At 33.2% G+C, this 19152-nt stretch overlaps 3 protein-coding genes across 7 annotated transcripts in view; 2 read left to right on the plus strand and 1 right to left on the minus strand.

Annotated features, from left to right (window-relative positions):
* The first annotated feature begins 786 nt into the window (after positions 1 to 786).
* Positions 787 to 8155, plus strand: LOC148616414 (glutathione S-transferase kappa 1-like). Of its 3 annotated transcripts, XM_088583434.1 has the most exons (8): positions 793 to 948; positions 2957 to 3041; positions 3269 to 3369; positions 4223 to 4351; positions 5183 to 5218; positions 5862 to 5978; positions 7408 to 7501; positions 7985 to 8155. In XM_088583434.1, the coding sequence occupies exons 1-8, from the start codon at positions 880 to 882 to the stop codon at positions 8032 to 8034; spliced, it is 681 nt and encodes a 226-aa protein (XP_088439560.1). In that variant the 5' UTR covers positions 793 to 879; the 3' UTR covers positions 8035 to 8155. The 3 variants fall into 3 exon arrangements, with proteins under 3 accessions (XP_088439559.1, XP_088439561.1, XP_088439560.1); XM_088583433.1 differs by lacking the exon at positions 7985 to 8155 and having other exon boundaries at positions 787 to 948; positions 7408 to 7563; XM_088583435.1 differs by lacking the exon at positions 7408 to 7501 and having other exon boundaries at positions 789 to 948.
* On the minus strand, positions 5355 to 14614 carry LOC148616415 (uncharacterized). The gene is made up of 7 exons (XM_088583432.1): positions 14542 to 14614; positions 11949 to 12080; positions 10963 to 11167; positions 10355 to 10544; positions 9981 to 10029; positions 9161 to 9363; positions 5355 to 8710 (listed from the first exon to the last, which is right to left on the minus strand). The coding sequence occupies exons 1-7, from the start codon at positions 14590 to 14592 to the stop codon at positions 8401 to 8403; spliced, it is 1140 nt and encodes a 379-aa protein (XP_088439558.1). The 5' UTR covers positions 14593 to 14614; the 3' UTR covers positions 5355 to 8400.
* Positions 14615 to 17425: 2811 nt separating this feature from the next.
* The window catches only part of LOC148616416 (integrator complex subunit 8-like), a 34085-nt gene continuing 32358 nt past the window's right edge, over positions 17426 to 19152 (plus strand). For 2 of the 3 annotated variants that reach the window (XM_088583436.1, XM_088583439.1), the window contains exon 1: positions 17497 to 17767. In XM_088583436.1, coding sequence (XP_088439562.1) covers positions 17635 to 17767 — 133 coding nt within the window. In that variant the 5' untranslated portion in view covers positions 17497 to 17634. Of the gene's footprint in view, positions 17768 to 19152 lie in introns of all 3 variants that reach the window. The other variant, XM_088583437.1, reaches the window with a different exon arrangement.

Genomic DNA, 19152 nt, shown 5'->3' on the forward strand with positions numbered 1-19152 from the left:
TTTTTGGTATAAATGCTTTTTATGTATAGATATTTTTTTAGTTTCATTATGAAACACCGAACAAGCATTTTTCCATTCTGTTGTCTTGCATATGGGTACTTGTAGCATTCCCGGATATCATTTTTACTTCTGGAATACAAAAAGTGTTACTGCAAGAATTAAAGAAAGAAACAAATTATCTCAAACTCAAAATAAGAAGAAAGGGTGATACAGGATATGTTCCAATAGACATAACAGCCCAAACAGATTGCAAAAAAAACCCTAAAAGTCTAATTTGCCTTCAATTCACGGTGAGGAGTTTCCCTAACCCAGAGACTGGCAAATACAAATACACACACAAGATGAACAAAATCTACAAGTTCTTGACATGAGAGATGCGCAGAAGATGTGACAGCTAGAGTTGCACTAGTTTGATGTTGTCCACCCCAAACCTCTCTCAAATGTAGGCCAAAAATACACAAAAACGTTTTCATATTTTAATTGTTTCATACATTCACATTGCAGTAGTTACAAACTTTAAAAAGTAGACTATGTTCTTTTCTTCGAGTAAGCTTAATCTTAATTTGAAACTTCTGAGTGATGTTTTCTTATATTTTAAACCTGGTAATTTGCTAATGATATATGCAATGGCAATGCCAAGTGATCAACATTGTGTTTAACCTAAACATTTCTTTCTTAAATAAGACCACTCACTGAACCATAACGACAAAAAAATCAGAAGTATCAACAATTGGGACATAACCGGTTGATTCCTATTTCCGTTGTTCTAATTTAAGTAATTTTTACATTTTAACGTCCTTCAATTGGTTCAACTAAGCAATTGTTGTATGCCATTTAAACGTTTTCAGTCAACCATTGCAAAAAAGGGAACGGATTAAAATGTCCAACACTAAGACGGTTGATCTTTATTACGATGTTTTGTCACCGTATTCTTGGTTTGCTTTTGAGGTCAGTATATTATAAAGATATTGAATTAGTTCTTGAACAAAGTAACAAAATTTGCTTAATTTACTGCATGTACAACACCCATAATTAACTGTTCAGAAGATTTCGCGATTAAATATACTAAACGAGTCTGAACTTCTGAAAAATTCTTTAATTTAGGTTTAAAATTCCGTAATTTCAATTCTGTACTGTTAACCAAATGTGTCTCCGGTAAACTGAAGCGTTGAAAATAAACAAGCATCATTTTGGAGTGTATTGGTACATCAACTATGTGTTCATAAGATAGGTCAAGATGCTCTTGTTTTCTTTTTTTTTTACTTGAAAAACGACTATCACATACTAAAGCATTTGGTATTTCAAAGATTCTTGAAAAAAACTATACTTGTCTGACAAAGGGGTTACATTTTGTTTAATTCTGCCCTAAACTCCTACAACATAAGAGCTTGGAATTTCGTTCCTCAATACTTCAGCCGTGTCATCAAGTCTGAAAATAACTTGGCAAACAACCATTGCTGGGATAATCTATGTTCATCCGATCATTATAAAGTACACATGTACGTACGGAATACAAACTTGCATTGAACATTTAGTTTTGGGAAGGCAAGTTGACAAACCCCCCCCTTTTTTGAAACCATGTCATCGTCTCTGAAAAGTTGAAAATGTTACATGTAATCTAAAAGGAAGGTCCTACATGCTGCAACACCCACTTGGTTTACCGTATGCTAACAGTACGTCAATTATATTAAAGCATCCTTTCTATCTCGTGCATGATCAAGCATCGTGGAGAATTTGAAGCTAGTGGTATTCGTTGATATCAAATTCTTCATTTCACGGGGGTGGGGGCATCTGGGTTTAGGACAACCTCCATCTGTTGGGAAAATGTGTTAATTTTGAGCAAAATTTAGGAAAAATGAGTAAATAATAGCAACATTAAATCCACCTTTCCAAATATCTCCGGACCAGCACCTTCTTTCGATATTTACTTTGTAAAAAGAAACAGTATTTTCAAAGTAAAAAGAGACATTGATTTAAGCAAACAAGAGAAAAAAACATACACACAAAGATATCCAATCTATAAACAAGGCCTTTCGTCAATGTTGAAGACCTTCATTGTCAGAATATCACTTTACCAAAAAAGAGAGAGAGATATTTATCGCCTTGTAAAATACCAAAGATGACTCATCATATTTATATATAAGTTGTAAGATATGAAAATTTAATACTTCAAATTTCATATGTTTCGTATACATATTTCATATTATATAAATTTAAAAAATCAGGTGTAAGATAGAAAATCACACACACTTCAACGCAATAATTTCATGATTATATAAAATTCATTATCAACTATTAAAAGGCCGTCCGTGTAAAAATCAGGCAGATCCTATGATATGGGTGGCACAGGGTATATTTTATCCCACTGATTTTTTTGTTCCGATGTAACGGCTATACTATACGTATGTCAAACAGTATAAAGTGTTTAAATAGATAATGAATAGCTCTAACAAAGCAACATATTTTGCTCAAATGAAAGTTATCTTCCTTTTTCAATAAATTTCCATGCTTTCTATGCAGTCCATTTCTCCTTAATCATTGCAGTTTATCAAAACCAAACATTCACCTTTGAGAAAGGATGCATTTGTGATATTAAATGGATGAAAAATTATTAATAACAAAATGTCATGTGCCACCCACTGCATGGTTTTTGCAGAGACTCCCTCTTATAGAAATAAATCTAAGCACTTTGTGCTTGGCCGACACTTCGTATTGCCTATTGTGTCGGTCATGTAAAAAGAACAGTTTATGCTCATCTTTTGTCATAGATACGTATACGGATATTTGGCTTAGCAAGTTCGTGGTAATATAGGCAAAAATGGTCTACTTTTTAAGTTTGACAACTTACAGCATAAAGAACCCAGCTGCAGATAAAAAAAGAAAAAAAAACCAGATTGATTCCAGTTTGTATATATGTAGTGACGAGTGTAACGTCATTTAATTTTCATACTGGTAGATTCTGACAAGATACGTCTCAAAATGGAAACAGATGGACCTGAAACTGAAACCAATTGCACTCGCCGATGTTATGGGCTATACAGGTGTGTAAAGGTTATGTTTAATTTCACACGTAAGAAAACTCATTGTACCTTTAAAACGACCAATCTTTAAATTTTATACTATGCTACTTTCTTCATAAGTCTTCTTCATTATTCGAACTTTCCTCAGACAGAAAACCAAGATATAAATATTTCTCGTAATTCTAGTCAAATCCCTATACTACACAACATACCATCAGCCGTTCCATTAAATTTTACTTATAAAACAGGAAATCAGCCTCCAGGAGTAAACCCAGTGAAGATGCAGTATATAGCTAAAGATTTAATGAGAATAGCTAAGCATACCGAGGTCCCCATGAATCTGCCCTCGGTAAGTATACTCCGACTTCACAAACCAATTATAGATCAATTTATTGCTTGAAAAATAAGGAAAAAGCATGATAGGTTTAAACTAAACTTGTTAAAACTCTTCAGACACCCGTGAACGAAACTGTCAATAATTAAGGTACGTTGTACAATACTTATATGACTAAGAAATGGCTGAGAGATTGATTGTTGGTTTAACGCCCGAGCAGCAATATTTCAGCTATATTCAGGCAATGAACATGAAATGGATAATAAAATGAACATGAAATGAAGATGAAATGAAAAGAGGGATGGGACACAAGGATAATAGGTCGACAAATTTTTGATTTCCACTAGAAAAAGGAGGGATGGGTAGGGTCGGGCAATTTAGCCTCCTGTGGCGGAGCGCAAAGGTTCCTACTCCTATCGAATACCACAGCAGGGTTCTTTAACGTGAGAGGAACGTGGCATCTTTCCCAACACGTTGCACCACTATGGTTTGCGGTCGGGTTTTCCGTATTATAGCCTGACAACACCACCATGTAACACACCAGGGGTACCCCATTCCACCATCTGGGGCACACATCCTAGTTGCTCTGTGGGCAGAGCACCCAAGCCCCCCGGCCAGAGTTCTGAGCACTATTCAGTCACCTTTTACAAGCTTAGCGCTGCTGCAGGCCTATTCTTTTGACACCCGGATCTGCACGGGGCGAAATGACTGAGAGGAAAACCAATGTATTATAGGAGTCTGAATAAATACCTACAGCCAATTGCAGCATAGAATGTTTTCTGGTGCAGTAGCGCTTCACTGACTTGTCATCTCATTCTGTGTAACCATGTAAACCAGTTATATTATCCGACTAAATGTTTACAAATAGAACCCAGAAGAGGTTATTTTCAAGAAAGGATCTAAGCCAGCCATGTTATTTGTAACAGCTGTAGATATGGAGTGTCCAGAATACACAGAGGAGCTGTCTCGTCAGTTCTGGATGAGAGTCTGGAGTAGGGTAAGAATACATAGCAGAATAGACAGTAAAGCTAATCTATCAGTTCTAGATAAGGATTTTGAAAAATGTTTTTTTTTTGCATGTTAGATTGGGGTAGAAACTGAGGCAGAAAACACATGCAGTTATTTCTACATGAAAAAGTTATATCCTACTTGTTTGGATGACTTGTGCATTGACTTTTATGCCAATAAGAGTTGGTAGTTCAGTGAAAGTCCTACCCAACCTTCAAGATTACAATATATTTGTCATTCTATCAGACAATCATTCTTGTATTCGTTGTCTAACGACAATTTGCCTCACACTATTTATTATTTTCCCCAAAATCCTGGTATCAATTTAATTTCACACAGGAAAATAAATCATGTGGAAGATAATTTCATTAAGGAACTTGTCCCCATGGAAATCAATGGAACCAGAATGCAAACGTTTAACAGAAGGAACACAATACTAAGATAATGATTAGACAAGTAAAATAGACAGTCACAAAATAGAACAAGAAATAACAAAAAACAAAAAAAAACAAAATACAATAAAAAAAATACAAAAAGAAAGGTAGCGACCTGGAATCCACTAAAAAGTGGGAGTGCCATAAGGATAAGGGTCCACTGCCTTTTTAGAATCACCCATCAAGTTGCACAAAAATGTCACGTCCGAGGTAGATGAAACATGAACGGAAAATTGTAACACATTGAAGAAACAATTTGTTCTCATGAAGAAGACAGAGTCACCATAATGATTCAAAGTATGCTCTGTACTGTCGGCTGGAGTCACAATGTCACATTTTTCTTCTTCTGAGTTGATTTGTATTGTATTTATTTTTTTTGGTTATAGGATGAAGGGATCACCACAGATGAAGACTGTAAACAGGTATGCGAGCCACCTGAAAATGTGGCAACCATATTTTTTTTCACCTACCATCGTCTGCCTTTGACAACTACTGCTATTGGTATATTTGTATGTAATAGTATCAGGTCCTGTGCTACAAGATTTAAATGGACAATACTCATTATAATGGTTTTTTTTTTAATTTACTGTTACAGTACATAATTTACATGCCTATAAAATAAATCAAACACCTTAATACAGAGTGGATTCAGCAAGTATGGTACAGTTATATGTATGATACCACTAAAATGAACTTTCAACAGGACAAATCACATTCAATGTTTGGTTCTCTGTACAACTCCTAAATCATGTTTGCCAGTTATGATTGGTTGATTCTCTATGTGTAACCCAAGTTATTTTGATCATCTATTGGTTGACTTTAATTAAATCCAAATCAGTGAAAAAAACTTTTTGATTAAGGGTCATTTCATAATTTGGACTTGAATCAAGTAGAAATTAAATTGAAAGGAGTTTTGAATTTTTGATTAAGTTATGTTTGCATATACAGCCCTAAATGTAAGTCGGTTATGCAAGTATCACATCGCTTGGTCATAGTTGGAAATCAATCCTTCAATAATGTAGTATTATATGTCCATGACTACCTAGATCTGCACCTCTTCTTCAGGCAGCAAAGAAAGCAGGTATGAAAGATGACATGATCAAAAAGCTGTTGGAGAAAGCAACGACAGGACCAGTAGCTGACAGACTGAAAGCCTTATGTGAACAGGCTGTATCTGAAGGGGTAATACTTCATTGTACCATTAAAAGTATTTACCCTCTGAAGGGGTAACACAACATTGTACCATTGTGTTTTCCCTGTGAAGAGGTAATACTGCACTGTACTGTTATGTTTACCCTTGGAAAGGGTAACATAACATTATACCATTGTGTATCTTGGAAGGTTTAATCTTACATTGTAACATTATTTACCATCTAAGGGGCTACCAGTAATACTACATTGTACAATTAATTGTGTTTATCCCAATTATACATGTATTTATCATCAAAACATAGTATATCATGTTAACATATAAACAAGTTCTTATACCAACTGCTGCAGCTCCCAAACTTACAATATCACTCCATAACAAAATCATACAGTCAAACCTGTTTAAGCAACCACATGTACAAAATGTATTCAGCAAAAACAATAATTAAAATAAAGTATCTGTATGTAATTCATTCTATGTGATATAATCCTTTAAGTATATACAGATCACCTGTTTTACATGACCATGATTTTATTCTCCATTAAAAAGTAATTTAAGACAAGTTTGACTGTATGACTTGGAGTTGAACAGCAGTGGCTCAATCATTGCACATTCCCTAAAATCAACATTTAAATACACTAAAATAAGCTTGTGAAACTCCCGTAAATGCTTTAAAAAAATCTGAACTCAGTGTTTTCCCTATGATTAACAGATAGCAACCTGGTAACCCCCATCTAAAAAATTATAGTATCACATTTATATTGGACCCTATAAGAAGTTCTTTTTGTATAGCATCCTGGTAAAAAATGTAGCACCAGGACAATGTGATGCTACATGGCCCTGGGGAGATCACTGAAACTCAGATTATTACATTATGGTAAATGTCTGAAAAATGTTATAAAGCTGTGAGTACTTAATCTTTATAACAATCAGTCTAGAAGTTCTTTTCTATGTCAGATGTCCCACTACAAGTGATGATAATCAAGAAAGCATACTGTGAAAGTACTAATGTTTGTGGGGTACCAATTTTCATGATTTTCATGGTTAAGCCAAACCACGAAATTTAGTTACCAACAAAAAGGAGATTTCCATTCATTAGTATACTGAAAACCTCAAACCATGATTTCAAGAATCCATGAACTTGTGCTTCTTCCCTAATAAATGAAAATTGGTATCCACAAATTAAAGTATGTTCACAGTAAATATAAATATATTGCATATTGCACTACAAAAGTAAGCATATTTAATCACTGCATTCAGTTCAGCTTGTACAAATACCCTATATTTGGCATTATAGCCCCATAACCTGGTAATATATTCCCAAGGAACCAATTAACTCTACAAAATACATGTATCCTTATGTTATCAAATTAAAATACATGTAAATGTTCACAAAATTAAATAACTTAATAAACTGGACAAAACATTTGATATTTCTTTTAAACATTATATTTATAACAGGCATTTGGAGCTCCATCTATAGTAGTACATGTGAATGGAGAAAAAGAATTTGTCTTTGGATCTGACAGATTCGATATTGTTGCTTCCATTCTAGGTATGTGTACTTGTCATTCATTTCTAAATTTCTCAAATATGCACCTTATTACTATATCTTAGTCAAATATTTCAATTCTAAATTGTTCCCACAATAAAACTGAGAAATAAGGTGCTAGAAAATCAATGACATTTTACATGTATATCAACTTTTATTAATAAACTGCTACATGTAAAAACAACATAGAGTTCATGATAATTTACATGTAAATAACAAACCAAAGTAATGCTATTTTACAGGTACATGTAAATCAACCAAGACTTGTTTACATGTACACGTAAATCCCAACTCAGAGTTAATGATACTACATGTGTGAATCGGTTCAGAGTTAATGATATTTGGGTGCAAGCTATGACAACTTTAATTTGAACAATTTTGAAATTTTGTTTCCATCTTCAAAAATAAGAATCCATGTCCATCTAAGTTTCTGGACCAATTTGATGTAAATATTTAAGAAAATAAATATGATTATTTTATTTGTAGGTGAAAAGTATGAAGGTCCCAAGAACGAGCTGTCCAAAATAAAAATCTAACTGGAGCATATTGTTTAATTAAATGACATTCAACACCATACTGGGCATTACCATCAGTGACTTTCATAGAAAATACTGTGTTAACTATGAAAAATTCCAAATATATTTTTAGAAATCCGAATAGGTAATTTCTTCTTTAGTCCTCTCCATTTAAAAGTATTATGAACAACAGTCAATGATAAGTTTGTCTTTATCCCAGAACCCATGTTAATTAACATGTGGCAGAAAAAAAATACTACAACATGCAATATCAAAATACTTAAATAAAAGCACAATATGAGTCTTAATGAACTGTATTATGCAATAAAAACAAGTATATCACAGAAAAATCATGTTAAAAAATTGGAGCACAATATGTTCCCATTACTATACACCATTCAGATCAATATTCATTGGCATTAAGAAGTCATGCATGGCATATTTCCAAGTCCACAATCTAGCTATCCTATTGAATTCCTTCTTATCTTTGGTAAACAATTTCCCTATAGTTGGTTCCATACATACATAACAGTAAGGATCAGTAAGTAATGATTGAATACTAATTAACACTTTAGATATCGTCAAAGCCAAGCTCCAATTATGATGTATAGAATCTAAACCTACATCACCATGTCTACTTATATTAGGATGAAATATCTTAGTAATGAATCGAACTTTTGGTGGCCGCATTGGATAACTGAAAGAAAACATTATTACAATGTACAATGTATGTAAATAAAAGTAAACAAATCTACTTTAAAGTAATGTTTTGTTACGTTAAGTAAATATATAATGTATTATGTCAAAATTACACCAACATGACAAAAATTCTATGTGCATGTATAATACATATATTTATTTGGCTTGAATCAGTGAATGGACTGAGTCATCTATTCATTCTCTCTTCATAGTCATTGTACTACTGTTGTCTTTATAAGGGTTTATGTTGCCATGTTTATTGGCATGTTAAACTTAAAATATTCCAGCATGATTCACTTGATGGAAGGTTAGATTTTTTTTTAATATTCTTGAAATTCAAGACATTCAAGATCTTTCAACTACTGGTAAATACAGTGAGTAAAGTTTGAAAGTATTTTTATCAAATGATTCACAGTTAATTAAATTCCAACTATTAATGAAATATTACCTTTGTGGAATTTGTAAATAAAGTAGGAACAATCCACCTTCATATGGACTACCCTGTGGACCTGTTATAGAGGCTTGCCAATGACAGCAATGTCTATCTAATGGAGTAGCCTTGATCCCTTCAGGAGGGTCAGACTTTAAAGTCTTTAATTCACTCCTTAATCTTCTGTGTCGCCATGAATTTTCTTCTATTGGAGGTGTACTCTGACAATATTGAATGAATCAAAATGCATCAAAATCAGTGATCACACTGGTTATCAATAATATTGAGTAGGTGATATATGTCGGTATAGATTGCCATAAAAATTTACAGATGAAACAAATTATTTGTAATGATAAAAATTATTCTTTAGAGAAAAAAGGAAGATTTTCTAGTGGATGAGCCAAAAGAAGCAAAAAACACCTTATAGTGCACTGGCATGGACGTTTTCTGTTGGATATTTCTGGCTTGGTTTTCATTAAAACAACCTCAATTTGAGTATTTCCTCTTATCCTGTGTTTTTCCTCAAATCTTCAATTTCAAGAAATCTGATTGGTCGAAAATTGAGTTTAGGAAGAATTTGAGGAAAATCTAAATTAGAGATCTTTTATGACCCTGTTCATTCTCAAACCAAAGGCCAATTCAGAAATCTAGAACTCGAAGGACTATAGGAAACTTTTATCAGACTTGGTTTACATCGTACTGTCTATGGTATATACTGATTTGGATTATGGTACATAACAGTAACTGTTGTTAGTAAAAGAAAATACAACTGAAAAATTTCAAATGATTTTAAATTGTTACCAATAGTATTTATTATTGGTATGTCAAACAAACTGACCTGTAGCATCATACTCTCCAAACAGTATCTACACGGTGAACTCTCTAATCTGTTAATGTAAAGGAAAGTTAATAGTTCAAGATATTTTCAATACTTTTTTACAAAAAGAATTATATAATTCAATATGCATCAAGCAGTTTTAAAGCTGTCTATTAATTAAAATGCTTGACCAAGGTATCAGGTAATTAATGCTAACCAAACGATTCATACAGAATGACTATGAAGATTTTTTTTCAACGTACAAATATAACTTATGAACCTTTTTTACAACTCCTGACCATATTAATTTCAATTTACAATGTATATAACCAGGGCCAAAATGATATGTTCCACACCAAGACTTTTATTAAATTCATTTTGCATTAATATCTTACAATTTAGTGTATATAGTTTTCCAGTCTTTAACTCTGTACTGGGGATAAAACAGTGGCCATCGCAATTTACAGAATTCTCTCCACTGAAGTTCAGTTGTCTCCCCTTCTAATATTTGACGCCATCTTGAACATACACGACCAGCAGTCCATAATGAAATGTCGTCCAGATATTTGAATACCACTAGAAGAACTGAGAAAAAAAAAATTGTGTAATATTACTAATAGTTATAGCACACAAAATGTGAAATTTCATGTATGAAACACGGAATATATTTACAAAACATTTTAAATCCAACGAAAAATGTACTAATTAAGACTATAAAAAGATTGGTAAGAATGCTTCCCTTGAATCCCTTCTATTACCAGCAAAACAAAAAAAATCTACAATGAAATATCTGAACTTCGTAAATATATATTTTCATTTTATGATAAGAAAAACATTATACATGTAATCAAACTTTAATAATCTAGTAATATGGCTCTAAAATAATACATGTAATGGAAAACAGAAATCATATAGCACAGTTGGACAGACAATATTTATATCACACTCCCAGACACATTGTGATGTAACATAGAACAAGAAGACAATGTCTCATTAATTTTACCTTCTGGTGGCATGGAATCAACAAGTCCTTCAGGAACACTGCCTGGTTCTCTTGGAGTTGTTAAAGCTGTTATTCTCTCTGCTAACTTATCTGTTTTATGGTTAGGTGATTTAACTTTCCGTGTTCTATATTCCTCTTGGTTGGTGTAGAAATCATAAGCCCCAACTGGTTCCTCATTGCCAGAGTCAGCATCAGAATCATCTTTCTAGAAATCAGAAAAAAAGGTAACTTGTTGTAAAGTACCTGGTAGGCAAATTAAGTATAATAAAAAAACAACTTTATTCCATAACAATAGTAAAAGTCAGTCGGTTGTAAAGGATGTTAAAGTAGGCATGTGTTGTGGCTGATCTATTTACAATGTATAGAATCTAAAAAGCCATATACAGTGCACATGTTTTTGAAGCTTTGTGTCACCTTTCATGTTGAAAATAATTAAAATGTCTAATGGTCATATAAGAATTAACAAAAATCATGGAGACTCCAGTTTATCATTGATTAAACCCTTTAGTAAAATGGTCTATAGTAAAATAATGATATTAAACTGGTGTATCTTTGAATTTGTTTTTACTTAAAATTTAACATGCCAGGAACAACTATATGTACAGTATGTACATGTATTGGTTATGGTGTTACAAATCAGAAAATGAAGTCAATAAGCATGTACACTACAATATACACTGTAAAAAATTGTTTATAAATGTGAAAAGGTATGGAACACTACACACATATTTACAGGGCTTTCCTTCAAAATTCTCAATAACTAGCCTGAATAATAATGGAATATAGGATTCAACTAGCACACATCATTTCACTAGCCTGAATAAATTTTTACTAGCCCTGGGCTTCGGACTAGTCGCTTAAGACAAGCACTGCATTTACATGTGTATATATAGGGCAAAAATGAAAAGTAAACCTTCTTCCAAGAAATGTATCTACACACAAATTCTTGATATTGAGAAATCGAGACAAGCTGCATTTTAATGTACCTCATTATAAATTTCTTGTTCTCCTTCCTCTAAGTTAATATCATTTGAGAAGAGGAAGAGATGGCAACTGCTACACACAGGCTGTCCAAAGTTACTACCATAGAACCCATTACATACCATACACTGGTCATACTGGAAACAAATGATACAAAAAAGTCAGACACAGTCTCTTTTTTAAATAACCAATGTTATTTGTATATATATAAAAATAAAAAGCAAGAGGATAACAATGTTTGAAAATTAAATATTTATCCATCTTAGGCCATATACATGCTATTTAAAGTGGTTTCCATCTGAATTCCTTTGATTGACTAATAAAATTAAAATCTTATCTCATAACGAAAATGAGAATTATTGATATGTAATATATTGAATAATTCGTTGTTAATTTTGATAAAAGATTTAATGGTGCAACTGTTTGACTACAACCAAATGGACTACATGTACATATGTACATTCTACATAGTTTTCGGTGCGATGTCACACTTTAATTTGATTGGTCAATTAGAGGAATTTAAATCGACCAGAAGCCATTCAGAACTACATTTTATTGTACCATGTTCATCTGCCGAGATGGAAAATCCATATTTTTATACTTTTCATTCAGAATTGTCAACTCTCATTTCATCTGTGGCAATATCCCTTCAGCACCTGCCTATGGAGTTTTCATATCACAACTCATACGTTATGCCAGAGCTTGCTGTAACTACTCTGACTTTTTGTATCGCACTAGAACCCTAACAAATAGGCTTCTGGGTTATAACTGGGTTATGTTGCTACAAGATTGAAGTTATCAATACAAAATTTTATGGTCATCATCTTGAACTCATGGATCGTTACAATGTATTCATCCACACCATGAAAACTGATTTGTTCAATGTGTCATTGTTTTCCTTTCCTCTTTTGTCTACCCCGGACTTGACTCTTTATGAGCAACTCGGCAGGAGTTTCTAGAAAAGCATTGTTAATTGGATTTAATTTATTGTTATTAGGTAAGTCAGTTTCTGAATGTATTACGTGGTAATACAGGGCTGTGAAACTTGTGTGTAGCCACGTGCACAAGGCCTTAAATTGTTTACCTTTCATCAGATGATGAGAGTTTTGATTGGCTCAATAATATATGTACATTTGATTGACACCTCCCATGAGGATATTGTCAGTCATGGTCGCCTGGTCTAATTACCTTTAATTGCCTTCAGTCGTTAATTGGTCATAGTCAATTAACTCTGACCAGGTGTCAACACAAAATTCGAGAGAATATCCGTTTCTAATAAACTTCCTGTCAATTTTAATGTACAAAACCTAGGCGCCAAGAAAATCGCCAACTGGCTATTTTTGTCGCCAGGTAAAATAAAAAATCGCAAATTGCGACATTGGCGAAGCCCAGCGCGACCTCTGTGTTGAAAAGAAGATTTTTTTTAAAGGAGAGTTTTTCATGATGTCAATAGTACTTACATGTACCTGTGATTTGGTTTTGGTTGGCAAAAAATCCACTGAGTGGCATGGACTTCAAATCATAACTTTTTAATTTTTTTTAAGATACATGTAATTGCAATATTGGTTCCCAAAATTGTAAATAAAATTCTTTTATCCATTGATTTTTTAAAATGAATATTCAGTATTTAGACTAATGTGCATAAGATTTCAATTATAGTTTTATACTAAAATAGCAGTATACAAATAAATATCACTGAACCAAAATTGGATATAAAATAACAAAGTTAATAAGTTTTGAAAATTGGAATTCTAATAATGAAATTGTCAAGTGTTTATGATAATACTTTATTTAGTTGTATATTTGCCCATCAATTTGACACTTACAATAGGTTATTGATATGCAAATTATTGAATATGACATCACTAATGAGATGGGCAAACTCTCCTTTTACACTCCTTGAAATGTTCATGTTTCCCATTTAAGTGTTCATGCATCATTTATTATGCATTTACACGTCGACTTGCATTCATTTAAATGCACAATAGAAGAGTAATCAAGGGAACCAAGGTTATAGCGGTAATGAAAAGAATGTAATCCAGGGACAAAGACAGACATGGAAAACAGACATACACAACAAAGAACATAAGTAACTAAAATCATACATATAAAGTAACAAAAGCTTGTTTTAGAAGAGTTCGTTTAAACGCACGATAGAAGTATGCATTTAATTTTGTACTTTGACTATGGACTTTGATTCAACTGTTATTTTTTTTATATTATTTGCCTTTGTTAATTTACATATTTTCTTTAATAAGTCCATTTTCTATTTTTTCTTTCGTCATTATTTGTTAATATTGTTATTTTTCATCTTTGTCTATCGTGCCTTTAAATGCACGATGTGAACGTTCATCTATCATGCGTTTAAAGCACGCAGGGAGCAATCGTTTATCGTGCATCAATAAAAAAAAGCCACCTGAAACCCGTTGTACACATTTTTTTTTCAGACCTGACCTGTCTCAAAATTTTTTAACAAACGAGACAAAAACTTAGTCCTCATCATTTATCAATGTTTTAGTGAAATATTGCACTCTACTAAAAAAGACGTTGGCAGCTTAACAAGAGAAAGACAATTTCAAATGAAGTTGTGAGACTTGCCTCTGGCTTCAAAAAATCATTTATGTTTGCTTCAGAACTGGACGTCGCCATCTTTGTTTATGCACGTGGGGTGGATAAGGGAATGACTTCGATATCCTATCAGATGGTAGAGTTAAGGTACATACCATGTAGATAATAGTTCGATTGGACATACTGTTAATGAAAACTTATGATGATGATAAATTGGTAAACAGGACCGATAGTGGTTTAATTTCCACTGAGAAATTCAGCCTAATGAACAGCGCATTCACCCGTCCACTTTGTTCCTTTAAGTGGAGTACGGGTTGCTCATTTGCTTTTGTTACTTTGTATATAAGATTTTAGTTACTTTATGTTCTTTTGTGTATTCAATGTCTGGTCTTTGTCCCTGGATTACATTCTTTTGATTACCACTATAACCTTTTACAGAGGGCATTTTGTATGATAATGAACCTGTTTATAGGATATATATTGGGCAAGATTAATCAAGGGAACCAAGGATAGATAGCGGTAATCAAAAGAATGTAATCCAGGGACAAAGACCAGACATGGAAAACAGACATACACAACAAAGAACACAAAGTAACTAAATCATACATACAAAGTAACAAAAGCAAATGAGCAACTCTGACTCCACTTAAAACTGGGAGCATGAACTAGGTGCACCGGTAGGGTAAGCGTCCTCTAATTTTCTTGAAACACCCACCGAGTTGCTCGTAAAAAGTCAAGTCCGGGATAGACAAACGAGGAAAGGAAAACTATGCCCCGTTGAATAAATCAGTTTTCATGGTGCAGATGGATACACCATAACGATCCACGAGTTCATGATGACGACCATAAAACCTCTGTAATGATGACTTCAATCTTGTAGCAACATAACACTGTTCCAGAAGCCTATTTGTTAGGGTTCTAGTGCGATACAAAAAGTCTGCATAGTTTCGGTAAGCTCTGGCATAATGTATGAGTTGTGATATGAACACTCCATAGGCAGGTGCTGAAGGGATGTTGCCACAGATGATAGGAAAGTTGACAATTCTGAATGAAAAGTCATCACGTTTGTCGTAAAGTTTGGTCAATAGTTTTCCTTTACTATCGATTTCTAAGTATAGGTCAAGATATGAGGCTGACTTCACAATGTCTGTAGTATCCTTTATCTCAAGTTCTTTGGGGCAGATCCCCGAAATTAGGATTGTTGAAAGATAATACGTCATCTATATAGCGGAAACTGAGATTAAAGGATCTAGCTAAACGATATTCTTTCTTTCAGATCAGCTATAAATTCAGCCCCATAAGAGTGAAGTAATAGGTCAGCAAGTAAAGGAGCATAATTTGTTCCCATTGGAATGCCCACCGTTTGTTGAAAAACACGTCCACCACACTGGACGTCGATTAAAAATTCCAACATTTTGTAAACATCTGCCTCTGTATATTTGGAGGATGGTTTGAAAAAAAACAACGATGTATAATGTTTTTAAGTCGGAATTTGAACTGAGTATGGGAAATAGAAGTATAAAGTGTTGAAAAATCATAGGTTTTAACGCTATTATATTCAGATAATAGTCTTGAACTGATTGTCTCCAAAAGATCTTTCGAATTTTTCAGATCCACATTGAATTAATACCATTTCGGGTGTAACAAGTGTTGTAGTAGGACTGCAGACCCTCTTTGACAGTTGTGAGTATAGAAGTTAAAAGTTTTGAAAGAGGTTTGGTGGTACATTTTGCAGATCCAGCTATGAAACGTTGTTTGGATGGATTCTTGTGGAATTTAAGGATCCAGCACATAGACGGTAAATCACAATCATCGTCCTTGGTAGAGAGACCAAAAGAGGATAGCACAAATTTATGGTTTTCCACGATCTCTTCTTTGGAGAGTGTGGTAGCAGTATAGGTTTTATCACTGCTATTATTTTCTACGTCTACCTCTGATAATAAACATTGGATGTAAAACGTCTTGCAGGCAATGAGTTTATTTACATTTTTCATTTTCTTGGTAAATCCTTATATCAAAAAAGTTTTATTGGTTTCTTTCTGAAAATCGATGATCTACCACATTCCAGACGTTTCCGTTGAGCAACAATTCGTGAGTCGAATTTATGCGACTTTCTAGGGAAAATAATTAGAAAATACCATTATTATGACATATTAAACAATTATTTAAAATAATAATAATAATGGTATTTTCTAATGCATTTAAAGAATCCCATAAGTATCAATAATGATACTACTACTCTTTTTTTGCGACGAATGAGTTGTTAAATTGGAGGTATAAGGGAATTTGAAAATCATATTGAACTTGGAGAATGGGTGTTTGGGAAGGTATCTTAGCCTACGTGTAATGTGATAAAAAGGAGAATTTAAAAAAAGCTAAACACCCCTCGCTATTGAAATGGCCGGTGCCTAAGTTAGAAGGGGCAGACTTGAAATTGTGTAGATGATTAGTCGGCTTTATCAATGACTGTACATATGGAACAATTCATTGGCCCGTACTTTTAAGATCCATACACGTGATGGATAGTACATGTTGTACCACCCATTGAAAGTATAACTAATCAAATTAAGAAGCTACGCAGAAGCTATCAAATATGCAACCAACTAGTATATACAATGTAGCCAGTGGGAGCGAGCCCCTTTGATCAAACTAAACGAGCCCCTGTGATACAACTGCTAAAATTGTTATTCGAGAGTCATGGGAAAAAGGTAAAATATTACAACAAACTTTTTCCGACTTTGGCTTCAGTCAACTTTATTTCTTTTTCAAATTCAAGATACTTATACTAAGTTAAAAAATATGTAATAAAATGATAAAATAAATCCTTCTTTATGCTATTTAAGAACGCACAACCACGAATCAGAAATGTTTTTTCTTTTATTCATCCCGTACCGGAAATATGCTGAAGATTTACCTCCCTTGTTCTATACAAAGTGCTTGCTTGTCAACGAAGTTGTGCGGAATTCGGCAACTAAAAATACCATTATTACGTGTTCAGTTCTTTTGAATGCTATACCATTTGGAGAAATATGGGTTTGAGTCAATTGTAGTAGCTTTGAGAGGAGTTGCCTTTCTCAGTAGGTGATTTTTGCATTGCCGGTTGTGCTAAAAGTAAAGTAAACCATGTCAGATATCGTTATGCCAAGTGATCAAATGGTGAGGAATAATTCCTCTATGTCTATGTCTAATGTTTCCTGGTTTGAATTTTTGTTGGATGAAAATAAACTGGATAACCATTTAAAGCAACCAAATCCAGGTAAGAAATACAATATAGAATTAAAATTTACATGTATATGCTAAGCAGCTAAGTCAGTAAGTGTTTTTATTCATATTGCATTGAAAAGGACAACTCAAAAATTATTCCACAGGAGCTTGAAATCTTATTGATGAAAGCCTATTTTTTATTTTGATTTGGTATGTAGTGGTTGGGTGATTGATCTGCTACTCAAAAAATGGATTTTTCAAATTACTATGCCAGGAGAGGATGAAAAGCTGGTTTGTCAAAAGGTAAAAAGAGCTTATGTTTATTATTATGTATTTCATGCTGACTCTAAATAAAACTTATTTATTTATTATAAAGCTACACTTCAGTTTCCAGTTGTTCAAATCATGCATGTCAGACCTGCTTGGAACCTTTAATATTCAGCTAGGGATTGAACCCTCAGCACAACTTCATCATTTCTTCCAAGGTTGTCATAGAGCATTTTGGAATATGTAAAAATATATATTAGTGTACATGTATTTGTAAGTACTTTCTCTGCAGTCTAAATTTAAGACAAGGCCCTACCCTTAATCTATAAAAATCTTAAAAAGAAATTTATATAGGATACACTAGCTTGGAAGCGAAATTTCTGCAAGCCTGCTGCTACTTTTAGAAGCATTGGCAGGTGGGCTGGTCTCAATTTCAAAGACTGAATCATACATGTTTACAATAGTTGTATGCAGTCACCTAGATTTACATTTATGCTGTAAATGTTGAGTGACATGAAATTTAGTGCAATATTACTTCTAACATTCTAAGAGTAACATAAACTGTGTACACATGTAAAATCACTTTTTGTCGTAACAATTTAGAAATACATTTAGACCCCAAAAATGATAGTCTTGTTTCCTACTACCAGCAAGAGAAAAAAAGTAGGTTGGTAGGGCAATTATTTTATTTTTCAAAAACATTTTATATTGAGTTAATGGGGAAACAATCTAGACTTTGACACTGCTAGAGCCAAAATGGCCTTAAAATGTTTAGGGTAGACATAAACAAATTAGGGTAGGTACATGTAGGGTAGCAGGAAACAGGCAAATTATTTTTTTTTTTGGCCTTATGAGTCAATTCATTTAAATTTTTTAAACAATGCCCCTCACTGTCAACCAAAATATTCTCATCCTTCTGTGATTAGAGATACAATCCAAGGAATGGAAAAAACTTTTTATGTTAATTACAGAAGAAACAATTTGGCAAACCATACAATTGTACTATAATTACCTTACCATTACCATAGGCCTGTAATTACAGGTCTGTGCCATTGCATATACATGTACATTTTCATCGAAACATACAAACATGTTATGTACATGTACATGTAGATCTTTTTTTTTTAAAAATAATAGACATTAAAGAACCAAATCAATTCTCACCATCTT

Source organism: Perna viridis, chromosome 5 (genome assembly GCF_037379345.1).
Source record: "Perna viridis isolate PV_CMFRI_1.1 ecotype Kerala chromosome 5, ASM3737934v1, whole genome shotgun sequence".
Lineage (NCBI taxonomy): Eukaryota > Metazoa > Mollusca > Bivalvia > Mytilida > Mytilidae > Perna > Perna viridis.